This window comes from Kwoniella bestiolae, chromosome 1 (genome assembly GCF_000512585.2).
Source record: "Kwoniella bestiolae CBS 10118 chromosome 1, complete sequence".
NCBI lineage: Eukaryota > Fungi > Basidiomycota > Tremellomycetes > Tremellales > Cryptococcaceae > Kwoniella > Kwoniella bestiolae.
The window spans coordinates 5,046,546-5,059,095 of NC_089241.1; the positions used below are offsets into that span (position 1 = coordinate 5,046,546).

The window sequence follows — 12,550 nt, forward strand, 5'->3', positions numbered from 1 at the left end:
TATACTGTAACATTCTTCATTAAATGTATAATTCATATGGTATTGTACAGCAAAGTCTTGGCTGTGTAGTGTGGTAGTGACCTGTCCAGCATGATAGCTTTGCCGTGTGATAATCTGATTCGCCACGCATTCGGGTCATTTATCCCATCCCTAATCAATTGGAAGTACGATCCGCAATAAATGCATTTCACATGTCAAGTACTGTACATACTGTAATTATATGGACAACTTCACATATGCCATCCCGTCCATCTCTCCCAATCTCATGATCGATAAAATGAGTTCATTCACTAATTACAACTTCTATACCGCCAAACCCAAAAAAGAACAAAGTAAGTTGTTTGACACGTAATGGTAGATAAACCTCAGGTAAATGCTTCCTTCTCACTTCACTCATCCACCCCATCAACCCCTGACCCCAATGTTTCCCGATCCCTATACCCTCGAGGTAGTCGGCGTCCTCTGACCGCTCCTGACAGTCCCACCCGACTCCCCACTACTCGCACTACCAGTACTATCCGTGAAACTCTCATCTTGCCATACCCCCTCCGACCCTACTTGTACTTGTCCATCTTCAAATGTCGTCCATTCACCTTCACTCGGGTGTTCATGTCCGTCCGGAAGATCTTGACCAGTCTCGATTGAGACGGTATGCACCACACTTGGCATATGCGGTTCCAGAGCCAATTTCAAGGACGACTCGGTCTCACCATTACTACCTACTACTCCCGTAGTGTGAAGGGGTAAATCACTCGGCTGTTGAGGCCTGGGGGATAAGGGCGCACCATGAGATGGTCTGGAGCGTGAGGAGCCTAAGGTCGTGGATAGGTCTATCTCCATACCGGTCTCCCATTTCGTTACTGCTTTGATGGGGCCGGAATAATGTCGAGCACCTGTGGTATCCCAGCATCAAAGATCAGTACTAATGGCTATTTCAATCAAGTAATGTAGGAAAGACCCACCATAACATTTCCAAGTCACAAAACAGAGCAATATTGTACCGACTATGATCACAGGTGACCAACTCATTGTAGCTATGAGAATGCTGAGGTGTAAGACACATTGTGCAATGAAGGCGATAGATATCCTACTCACCCGCTGTGACAGGTCTTGATCCAGGGAAAGTCTGAGCTATGATGAGTGTCAAGCCGTACAGGAAACCAATGACCGCGACGGGTTTGCTAATGACACAGACCGACCTGATCAGCTACCATTCCACGTAGTGATTCCTCGCTCCGCCCTCTCACCCTCTCGCCCACACGTCCTGAGCTACCTCTCAGCAATCGTTCCTCATACCATTTCACTTGCACCCATACCGGTCCACTCTTTTGCCCTCCTTCTAGACGACTAGTTATGCAACGTTTCAACTCACCTAGCTTTCCCCAATGACCAAGTCGTCCTTCCCTCAGTCAAAAGATTCTTCTTACTGACCAAATACAGTCCAACAGGAACGATATACCCAGTATAAGACATCGTACAGGCCGTAACAGCCAAAACAGAGTACAGCGTGGCCTGTGATCCTAGAGTCATACATGCGAAAGGGAGGCACAGAGCAATGACCAGCCAATTAGCAAGGACAGGAACTTTGGATTTGTTGGTCTTTTTGATCCAGTCGGAGAATGGCATGGCATTATCTCGTGCGAGGGCGAATACGAATCTCGATGATGCTTGGAGCTGAGCGATCACTTGAAGGTGGAGTACCACTATCATCAGGCAACAGACGGATATGGCTCCTGACTCGGAGATGGCTTTGGTAAGGATGAAACCCTAGATAATCGGTAGATCAGTACTAGTTTGGGACAGAGAGAGAAACAGCCGACGCACAAAGGGGAAACTGTGCATTCGTACAGTGGCGGCATCTTCAGGGGCGATGGAAAGAAGCAGAAGGATGATTGACTGGAACGGTGATCAATTTTATTACTGACGTTTCGTTTATAGATCGTGACTTACAATATATCCTAGAACATACGTCTGCAATGAATCGTATATGTTCAGCCATCGATGCTTCCATATTGGAATATGAAAGCGAACTTACGCAAACGACAGAAGCAGTCATAGCATTCGGGACATTTCTCGAGGGATTCTGAGTTTCTTCAGCCATACTACGAGAGTCGAGGAACACCGTTAGCCTAGTACAGAATCATATCATCTAAGGACTATTGAGCTGCAACTCACTGAGCAGACGCATCAGCCCCACTGGCAATAGTCGTGAATTGCCATCCCAAAAGATACACATAAGGCTTCGAACTCCATCCAGTGGTGTTATAGAACGTGGTGAACGTATCTCCTGATCGATGTTTTGTAGCATTGGTAGCCAGTAATGTAATGCACAAGACCAGCCACATTGTGAAGCCGAATATACCGGAGCAAAGCCAAAATCGATGGGATCGACCCCACCCCGTCGAGCCGACTGTACCAACGATGAGGAGAACGGCCTACACGCCACCGAAATCAGTCAATTGGCGGCATTGACGAGACAGGTGGAAATGAGCGAAAACTTACAACGAAGAACAAAAACATATGCCATGGTGTTTTCTGATAGTGAAAAGAAATTGCCATTGTTCCTGCGATGATGTTGACTATCTCCCAAATTACTAAGAGCATCTGTGGAGGAAATGGTGCACATACTCAGCCTCATTGTTCGGTAAAAGAGAAACCCAACTTACATTGCCAACATGACCGCCCATGACGAAACCACCCATCAACCACGCCCAACCTCTCTCACCGCCTATCCCACCTCGAGCAAGTTTCCATGCCCAGGACGACATCGCTCCGGACACTGGATATGCAGATGCGAGTTCGGACAGGGTCAAGGTGAGGAAGAAACAGAATACACCGGAAGTAGGCCAAGCTACGAGCTGCGGGATGAGAACGAATAGATCAGTCGGATCGTTCTTCCTAGATGGAAGGTGATGCTATAAAGTCTAAGGAGTCGATGTGAACCTACGATCATCGCCGGTCCTCCGTATGCATAACATCCCGATACGGCGTAGATCGTGCCCTAGACAAATTTATTCGCAACATCAGCTCTGAACAAACAATGGAGATTGGGTTTAGGATAGACAAGCTGATGAAGGGATTATCCGCTCACCTGCAAGGCCCCGATATTCAACCAACTAATACTCAAGCTACTCCAGAACGTATAATCTCTCCCGAGCACCGCATCATACCCCAGCTGCCTCAATCTCGCCTCATCTCTGTCCTCTTGTCCCTTCCCGCTGCCGGGTGGATTTGATATTCTTGACTCCGCTGCAGAGAGGTCCAGGGGAAGTTTGACATTTGGGGGGGTAGTGAGAGTAGTGCTCGCGGTAGAAGGGGTGGTGATAAACGAAGAAGAGAGCAATGGACCTGGGATAGGTCTGTTGGAGTACGGTATACTATCTAATGATTCGGAATTGGTGGAAGCAGACTGAGGTTTGGGTAAGAGGAAGTGAGTGGAGGAGGTATGCGATTGATTGAGGATTGATGAGTTTGGTGTGTCGACCGAATTGCTATGATAGCCATCTTGACTGTTATATTGCAACGGCGTAGGATCGGGTCTGCTGCCGTTCCCGCTGTCTTGCCATGAGTAGGTATCATAGTTGTTACTTGAGATCAGACTGTTCTCATTCGGCTGTATGGCTGTGTTGTTGGGTGTCCTGGCATCTGGATAAGGGAGGAACGAGGTATCGTCTGAGCGTATTGACGAAACCAGTCCATCTGAAGATGCGGATGAAGTGTACTGTGATGATCCCAGTGTTTCGCCTCTGCTTCGCTGAGACGTGGAGGATTTGGTCTGAAGCAGTCTTTGTAGTTTCGACATATTGTTGGGAAAGTTAGGGTTCTTTTGTTGGGAATGTGGGTGATGTGGTAGTTTATGAGTAGAGGTAGGTCCGCTTGAGTCTCAAGATAGGTGTCGATTGCTTACTCATTGTTGAAGGATGTGTTGAGTGACGAAGATAGTAGGGAGCAGGTTTAGAAGTTGAGTTCCTGATGATTGCTATGATCGAATCAACACCTGGAAGTTTGATGGTGATGGCTTTGTTGATCTGTCGATGTTTGGGGATATCGAAAGGTATGAAAGGATGGATGGGTATTCGATTATAAACGATGATAGCTGAGAGAGGGTGAATGAACCGACTAGGCACCCGTCACCGCACAGTCTCACTCCCCTGTTAGGTCGAAGGTTGAGCCAGATCTGATATCCAATTCAGGCCAGAGCACAAAGTGAGGGATATCTCGAGTAAAGGATAGAGCGGGGCGTGTAAAGGTATAGTAGGTTTCACTGGCTGTTCAACCGGTGTAACGGTGTCCGATGATGATGTCGACGCTGAAGGGAAAAGTCTCGACTGTGATGATGGGTGATGGGTGATGGGTGATGGGTGATGGGTGATGGTAGCGATGGTGAAGAGTCCTTTGGGACGTACTCGAGTACTTGCCGACTAAGTGGTACTGTTAGAAATCCCTCTACAACGAGATTCCTTATCTACCCATCCATTTATTTTCTTCACAATATCCAACCGTCTGCTATGCACACCTCTTCACGATCCTACCAGCAAAAGTCAATCTATCACTCCTTTGCAATCTTCTAATGCTCAGGATTGCCTTGTTTTGCCTTTCAATCACGTCTTCCTTTTTCACCGCTAAATCACAAGACCAGATCGAAGAAAAATCTTGGCGAGTTGATCTATTCAACGTCGAAAGACAGGGTTGCTGATCGATCAGCGTTACTGTTGCGTATGTGATGATTGATGGCGGTGACAGATGTTGATTCCAACAGCGATAGAAGAGGATGATGGATCTGATGGACAAGGAGAAGGCGCGGTGATTCTTGAGCAACAGAAAGGAGGGATCCGTAGTTGTATGTTATAATGGTAGAGTAGTGCGTAATCTCTTATCTGTTTACTTGAATTCCAGGGGTGGTCGCCGCGTTTAAGAGGAATGTCTGTCTTGTTTGGTAATACTCGTATACAACTAGTCGTTCGACCTGTGATACCTGGTTGTTATATACAACTATCCTTCCTGTCTGATCCCACGCAAAGGATTGTGTGTGATACGACAAAAATGAATACAAAGAGCGATAAGAGGTTGTGTAATGAATTGAATGGTGTGATCGACGGTACGGTACAAATGAGAGTGAGAGGGTCAGAGTGAAAAGTGGCGGTAAGGTTAAACTGAGACATCCCCTCGTGTGTCCCTGTTTTTCGCCGTATCTATAACCGGTCATATGCGGAAGGCTTTGAGGGGGGGTGGGGGTGGGGGGTTTCCAGATACCACTGGGCACCCTTGTCTCGGTATTATCGAGACGATACATATGCGTGTATCTGTCTTCACATCATTCGTGGGGACAGCCATACACGTCCGATGAATCAACTTATGCGCCGCAGCAGAGGAATGCATAAGCCAGGTAGATGGATCATGTTCCAATCCAGACACCAAATTGATGGCATCGACCAGGCAAGATAAGGAACCGTCGTCCAACAGATTACATCTTCCACCCTTGAATCGCGCATCCAGTTCTCAACATACAAGCTCACCATGATTATCCTCTTCCGTCTACGGTCATAGGAGCCATGAAACATCGCATCCCGTCAGCTCTGCCCAATTAAGTTGGCTATCGCTCGGTCAGTACCAAAGTGGGGGACCATTTGGAATTCCCGAGTGCTGTAGTTTGTTCACTCATCCTTTCTTTTTCGCGTTTCTGAATCTATCTATCTATCTGCTTCTTGACGTTTTCTACTGACTGTTATGTCACGATCGACCTGATGGTTATACCAAGAGCGACATGATATGGTGTTCATACTTTAATATGCAAAAGATGACGGCCAATGAATGTTTCTACTTCTCGCACCTGTCTACCTTAGATCATTCGGCACCCTTCAAACAAGCAGCCTAAGGCTTCGCAGCATCCCAGACATCGGTCATCCTATATCTGAAGAACTTCTTCTTACCAGCTTCGGAGATCTGATTGATTTCATCTTCGGTGAGAGTGATGTTCTTGGTGACAGCTTCAAGTTGGATCTTCTGTCTTTGCTCATTTGTTGAGGTGCTGTCGAACGACATATATGTCAGTTGGGATCTTTTCATTGAATCACTCGCGGATGCACTCTCTCCGAATAGCTAGTGAAAAAGCAAAGAATGACTCACGTCACAACTACTCCACCAGTAGTTTGCAAAGCCCAATTAAGCAATACCTGAGATTCCTCTACTCCCTTGGACTTGGCAATACCTTGAGCGACCTCATCGACAGGTCCACCTTTCGCCCCGGTCAAGGAGGTGAGCGGGCCATAAGCTTCAACGGCGATATCGTGTTTGTTCATCACTGCCAAGAGTCGCTGGACATTGGGTGCGTGGAAGTTGTATGGGTGGTATTCGATCTGTACTCGCAAGTGACGAAATCTTCAGTAAGCAGGTGATGGTCAGAGCTGGATAATCGAGGGGAAGGATAGGTAACTCACCTGATTTACACTAGGCGCAACCTTCCATGTCTTTTCAATCTCCAATATATCCTCTTCACGGAAGTTACTAACTCCGATTGATTTTGCCAGACCCTCTTCTTTGAGCTCTTCCATCACTTTCCACGCTTCGGACAGGGAGAGGGGTTTGGTGAGCTGAGTGGAACAACATCTGTCAGTTCGTAATCGTCTACGTGAAAAGAGAGGTGCAGAGGACGTACGAGGGGGGAGTGCAGTAGGTCTAGGTAGCAGAGAGTCATGTCAGCTCAGTGATCCCGATGAACTCGAGTAGTATACACCCACACAAGTCAACATAGTCAATCTTCATCTTTCACACCATCAACTCCATATCAGCCTACGACTTATACCCAGGGCCAGATAGAGTATGAAATCGAACTCACGTCTTTGAGCAGACCCTCCAAGATCTTCCTAGGATGACTCTCCGTACCCGTCTTACCGCCTAGAATGGAGTACAAACATCAGCTCGTCCGACCCCGACGAATATACACAACACCCTGCTCTGCTCTGATCACACGAGCGTGCGAGAATGAACAGATGCTACTTCGTGAATATAACTCACATTTTTGAACTACAAAGACATCTTCCCGTTTCCCACCAAACTTCTCAAACCCCTCTCCAAAACTCTTACTATTCTCGTACATCTGCGCACAATCAATGTAGTTGTATCCCACCTTGAGAGCCGACGTGACGTGGTGCGCGCACTCGCTACCGTAGTTTGCGGTACCTAAGAGTATATCATACGGATCAGTGTTCGCTCACAAAGCATGAAATGTAAGGGCGTGGAGAGTACCATGACTCGTGTGTATAAGGGGGACAAAACTCACCTAAGCCATATCCGATCCTCGGTATCTTGATCCCATCATTGAGTGTGAGAGTAGGGATGCTCATCTTGGACAATCGTTGAATCCTATTAATCTTGCTGACTGGATGGTAAGGATGCAGTGATGTGTACGAGTTTGATTGAGGAAGGAAGGAAGCGAAAGAGGGAACGTGAAGTGATGGTGATTAGAAACGTAATGAATGGTGTGTGTGTAATGTGCAATCATCACCAGAGCTCCTCTTATGTTATCGATTGGATGACGTGCCGGATAAATCGGAGCAAGCATTGACGTCGGATTAGTCCGATCAACCCGCTCACTACCACCATGACTATCCTAGGATCAAAATGAGCAGTCTGAGCTTATGCGACGGACTTGACATGCAGATACATGGTTTCAACTATTCACTAAATACCTAATAATACAGAAACCTATTCAAAACCTAATATAAAAGTATATATCCATTTCCCCATCCCACTCATCTACGCAGCAATGTGCTCAACCTCTCTATCCCATACTCTGTGCTTGGCCACGCTGTCCAAGAACTGCTTGGAGAACTGAGCACCCGTACCAACCGATGGAGCAAGGAGTACACCGTTCGCGTCGGTGATATCTTCCTTAGCCTTCGCATCCGCAGGTAAATCTCCAGGAAGGGCAAGGTCGGTCAACCATCCAACGGCATTACCAGTCGCAGCGATTGCCTTCAAGTGCATGTAAGCTTCTCGGGCAGCATGAAGCAATCGACCATTCTTCATCTTCTTGGTGTAATCGTCCGAGTCTCCTCCGATGAAGATCAAAGCGTCGAAATGGGTCGATCGGGAGTTCTCAAAAGTGAATTCGGCGATTTGAGTTTGACCATTTCCAGCTTCGATCTTACCGGTACCTGGACCGACAAATTTGACCATCACTCCTGCAGCAGACAAGGCAACCTTGATAGGTTCTACTTGGGCGTAAGAGTATCCAGGTAACAAGTAGATTCCGACCTTTCGACCTTCGGCGGTGAAAGTCTGGGATTTACCGGTAACTTGGGACAGGAAGGCAGACTTGTTGCCGTGGTTTGGTACGGCATCGGGAACGGTGACGTCCTTGAGGGATTCAGCAACTGCCAAGGCGAGATCGTGGTCGATCAGGTTGATTCGGTTCAAGGCGGTCTGTTGAACTTGGGTCTCGTAACATTTGGACAACTCGAATTGGTATGCTGAGATGATGTGCTTCTTCTCTGGTTCAGACATGGAGTTGTAGAAAAGTTGAGCTTGGGAGACGAATTCCTAAACACCATTGCATCAGTACACACTCGTTGAGACTGGAGTACACTAAAGGGAGCTATACTCACATTGAACTTGGGTCCGTGCAATCTCTCCTTGATACCAGCTACGACCTCAGGGTAGGATCTGAATCCACCCTTAGCAGGTTCAGTGGTAGGAAGAGCATCGAACCTGTTGGGGTGGTAGGCAGTTCGGTTGGTCTTGCTGAACATGGTGTTCTGACCATCTCGTTGGTTAGTCATGAAAGGACAGACAGGTCGGTTGACAGGGATATCACCGAAGTTGACACCGAGTCTTGAGATCTGGGTATCTTGGTAAGAGAAGTTTCGACCAGCGAGAAGAGGGTCCGAGGTGAAGTCCATACCGGGGACGATGTGTTGAGTACAGAAAGCGACTTGCTCGACTTCAGCGAAGTAGTCGATTGGGTTTCGGTTCAAAGTGAGAGTACCGATGTTCTTGACTGGTACCAAGTCCTCGGGGATAAGCTTGGTGGAGTCAAGCAAGTCGAAGTCGAACTTGTGTTCGTCCTCTTCCTTGACGAGCTGGACACCCAACTCCCACTTGGGGTAGGCACCAGCTTCGATAGCGTCCCAGAGATCTCGTCGGTGGAAATCGGGATCTTGACCGGCGAGCTTGAGCGCTTCATCCCATACTAAGGAGTGAGTACCGAGGTGAGGTGTCCAGTGGTACTTGACAAAGGTAGACTTGCCCTCGGAGTCGAGGAGTCGGAAGGTGTGGACACCGAAACCTTGCATGTGTCGGAAAGATCGGGGAATGGCTCGGTCGGACATAGCCCATTGTTGCATGTGGGTAGATTGAGGGTGTAAGCCCATGAAGTCCCAGGCGTTGTCATGGGCAGTCTGAGCTTGGGGGATCTCGTTGTGAGGTTCTGGTTTGACAGCGTGGATGAGGTCGGGGAATTTGATGGCTACGCGCGCGGATGAATCGAAAAGTCAGCATCTGAAGTCACAACACTCTTTCGGCCATATCTCGACCAATTTCCATCCTTTTTGGATGATGGTTGGATGGATCTACTCCTCCCGAGCTAGTGGATGCATAGGATAGCACAGAAGAGAGCTCACCATCTTGTATAAAGAACACTGGCATGTTGTTCCCCACAAGGTCCCAGTTGCCTTCATCAGTGTAGAAACGAGCGGCGAACCCTCTTGGATCTCGGACCTGCAAAGAAAAAGGGGAATAAAGTTCGGTTCAGCAAAAATCGCCACCGCGCCACATGCAAAGCGGCGATCGCCACTGCACTTGTACTCACGGAATCCGCGGAACCTCTCGATCCTCCTACAGTGGAGAATCGGACGTATGCTGGGGTAGTCTTGCTTGTGTCTGTGAGGATCTGCACGAGGAAGCAGGAGTCAGCTTTGACTGGAGAGTACACAAGAACAGTAGGTGAGAACTTACCTTAGCAGTGGTGAGGCCGGTTAGGGGAGTGTGTAATTTGAATTCTCCGAATGCACCTGCACCTCTGGCGTGGACTACTCGCTCGGGGATTCGTTCGTGGTCGAAATGCGAGATCTTCTCTCTGTTGTGGAAGTCTGTGTAGCACATGCGCATATGAGCATATTGCAAGTGATACATGAAGCAAAGCCTTGTTGAGTAGAGACACTATTACTCACCCTCGAGAACGGTAGGTCCCCTGGCACCAGCTCTTAAAGCAATATCCGTCTCTGCGATCTTAGTCCCGAAGTAAGAAGTAAGAGGGGTCTTGTCATTCTGCTCAAGGGTGAATCCGTCCATCTGCCTCTTCTTGGCATCTCCAACGGTTGAGTTTACGACTGGACAAGTTGTCAGCAAAGGCAAACCGGATCGATCGATCGATTGATTGATTGATGAACACAATACTCACTCTTGTCTACGACTTGGGCCATTTTGTTTAGTAATGCTACAGTTATTTGATATAGGTGATACAATAAGTAAATCAAGTGGCAATATGCTTTAATGAGAAGAAGAACGTTTATCGATCAGCCTTATATATGAATACATGCATCACGACATTTCATTCCAGCACTCATGTGCTCTGTGGAGGCACTCGTACTGCTGAATAAAGGAAGCCTCCCCCGCAGTAATCCAGACCTAGACCAATCAACATCGTCCGTTCTCACATCATATCGTCATTGTACCGCACTAAACCAGCAGTTTACTGGAAATTGTGGTAGACGCGCGAAGAGGAGCTACGTCATAGATTCAGTCACCGTCAACACTCATTCAGGGTCGGGAGATTCCAGCAAGTTTGCCGAGATCGAGATAATTCGTGCGTCAGTCTAAATCGGTGGCGAGAAAACTGAAATCCATCGATTTCTACTCGATGAGAGCGCTCTCAAAACCGTGCATGAGTTAAAATTATGCAGATGCGAGATGACGAGATGAAGACATCGAATTGCCTCCGACCGCTCATCATCTTACGCTGTACCCCACAAGACAACTCAGCGCGTAGCCGGAAAGCCCGGATACGCTCAGGCACTTCCATCAACCATCAATTACACACAACACACAGACTGTCCATCACCAAAGGACCCCCCTCAATGCCATCGAATACTACAATAATAGCATTTACAAGGCAAAATTTGCATCTACGGCCATAGAACCTATAAAACATCGCATCCCGTCTGCTCTGCGCAATTTAAGTTGGGTATCGCTCGGTTAGTACCAAGGTGGGGGACCACTTGGGAATCCCGGGTGCTGTAGTTTTTGTTTTGCCCGGTCGGGTTCGGATGGGATGGAAGTGTCGAAGAACAGTGGAAGGAAGGTCCAACAAGGTGATCAAAGGCAGACGTGTCTTATGGTCAAACAATTGTAGTCCTCAGTGTGAACCAGCATGATTGTTGCCGTTCTCGTCCATGCGATAAGTAACACTCCCAGAGACAGATACATGTACATTCCAAATCCTCAAAGTCCCTCATACGTGACGAACACACAAAAAGCAGAACCAAAAAGCGCTCCTACGCAGAACCATATTTCCCAGTACTTCCCATAGGCGCGGCGTCCTCTGCCAACTTTCTAGATCTGAATTGCTGTTTGAACTTCCTTCGTTGGTATGTTACGTAGAGGACTACGAGCATGGCTAGGGGGATTCGGTAATTGTTGAAGAAGGTATCTCAGATAATGTTGTAGGTGGACTATCGGTCGATGAAGCACTACCACTCTCCGAGTCCACACTTGCAGAAGATGTAGTGGCGATACCACCTTCCGTAGCTGTAGCTGTGGGCTGAACAGAGGTATCGCTTAGCTCATTTCCTATCGTCTTGATACCTTGACGACCCACCTGCTCAACCGCAGTTTGCGAGACCTCCGCAGAGGGACTACTACTTTCCGCCGGAGCAACTGAGATCCCTTCGCCACCCAGTATCTCACCGTTCAATAGCGTTTCGCAGAATTTCTGAGAGGGGTCATCGGCGGGTATGAGGCATTTCTCAGTCATCTTTCCTATTTCGCTATGATCCAAAAAAGAGGTTTAGTCAGCCAATTCTTACAATATCGCAGGATCACGGTTGTCATGGATCATGTACAGGAACCGTCAAGAGCTGGTCCAGGTCAAGCAGAAGCCAGAGTGAAGGGAAGTAGACAAGAGACTATACTGACGTATCGAATTCACTAGTAGTCTCCCACATCATCGCCAATTTCAATTCCCCCGTCCCACCCGTCGGATCATCTAAGATCGAGGAAGCAGTGGGAAAGCTTCCTCCTCCGGCGTCAACCTCGAGCGTCTGAGTTTGAACCGATATCGTCATGGTCTCTCCTTCTTGTGGTACCTGAGCTTGGGGGTCATCTTGTCGTTTTTGGTGGAGTCTTGATCTCGATCTGCGGGACGACATGGTACCCAGCAATGTATGTATGTCGATCTAACAATGGAATGATTCTGGGTGGTTGGGGAGTGGTGCAGTACAAATGGAGCTGGGAGATGCATATGTTTGTTTTCCGGGAGAGGAACAGTTAATGAGCGTGGATAGTTGATTTAAACAGAAAAGATGTTGGAGAATTTGATGGCGTTGAGGATGTT

General features: G+C 47.8%; 4 protein-coding genes and 2 non-coding genes across 6 annotated transcripts; 2 read left to right on the plus strand and 4 right to left on the minus strand.

Moving 5' to 3' along the window:
- Positions 1-435: 435 nt before the first annotated feature.
- Positions 436-3,802, minus strand: I302_101910 (uncharacterized protein; the record flags this gene model as incomplete). The annotated part of the gene is made up of 12 exons (XM_065869384.1): positions 436-893; positions 963-1,034; positions 1,096-1,181; positions 1,373-1,767; positions 1,825-1,896; positions 1,951-1,971; positions 2,036-2,102; positions 2,176-2,435; positions 2,503-2,604; positions 2,667-2,858; positions 2,948-3,001; positions 3,092-3,802. The coding sequence occupies 12 exons, from the start codon at positions 3,800-3,802 to the stop codon at positions 436-438; spliced, it is 2,490 nt and encodes an 829-aa protein (XP_065725456.1).
- Positions 3,803-5,536: 1,734 nt separating this feature from the next.
- On the plus strand, positions 5,537-5,651 carry I302_101911. Its single transcript, XR_002021999.2, has one exon. It is a non-coding gene; the product is annotated as a 5S ribosomal RNA (ribosomal RNA).
- Positions 5,652-5,871: 220 nt separating this feature from the next.
- On the minus strand, positions 5,872-7,343 carry I302_101912 (uncharacterized protein; the record flags this gene model as incomplete). The annotated part of the gene is made up of 8 exons (XM_019187293.1): positions 5,872-6,028; positions 6,127-6,356; positions 6,438-6,590; positions 6,656-6,675; positions 6,738-6,762; positions 6,836-6,894; positions 7,015-7,179; positions 7,280-7,343. The coding sequence occupies 8 exons, from the start codon at positions 7,341-7,343 to the stop codon at positions 5,872-5,874; spliced, it is 873 nt and encodes a 290-aa protein (XP_019050171.1).
- Positions 7,344-7,755: 412 nt separating this feature from the next.
- I302_101913 (uncharacterized protein) lies at positions 7,756-10,421 on the minus strand (the record flags this gene model as incomplete). The annotated part of the gene is made up of 7 exons (XM_019187294.1): positions 7,756-8,541; positions 8,607-9,466; positions 9,621-9,717; positions 9,809-9,889; positions 9,955-10,088; positions 10,170-10,328; positions 10,400-10,421. The coding sequence occupies 7 exons, from the start codon at positions 10,419-10,421 to the stop codon at positions 7,756-7,758; spliced, it is 2,139 nt and encodes a 712-aa protein (XP_019050172.1).
- Positions 10,422-11,124: 703 nt separating this feature from the next.
- I302_101914 lies at positions 11,125-11,240 on the plus strand. Its single transcript, XR_002022000.2, has one exon. It is a non-coding gene; the product is annotated as a 5S ribosomal RNA (ribosomal RNA).
- A 374-nt stretch (positions 11,241-11,614) lies between these two features.
- I302_101915 (uncharacterized protein) lies at positions 11,615-12,365 on the minus strand (the record flags this gene model as incomplete). Its single annotated transcript, XM_019187295.1, has 3 exons — positions 11,615-11,758; positions 11,816-11,984; positions 12,133-12,365. The coding sequence occupies 3 exons, from the start codon at positions 12,363-12,365 to the stop codon at positions 11,615-11,617; spliced, it is 546 nt and encodes a 181-aa protein (XP_019050173.1).
- Between the last annotated feature and the right edge of the window lie 185 nt (positions 12,366-12,550).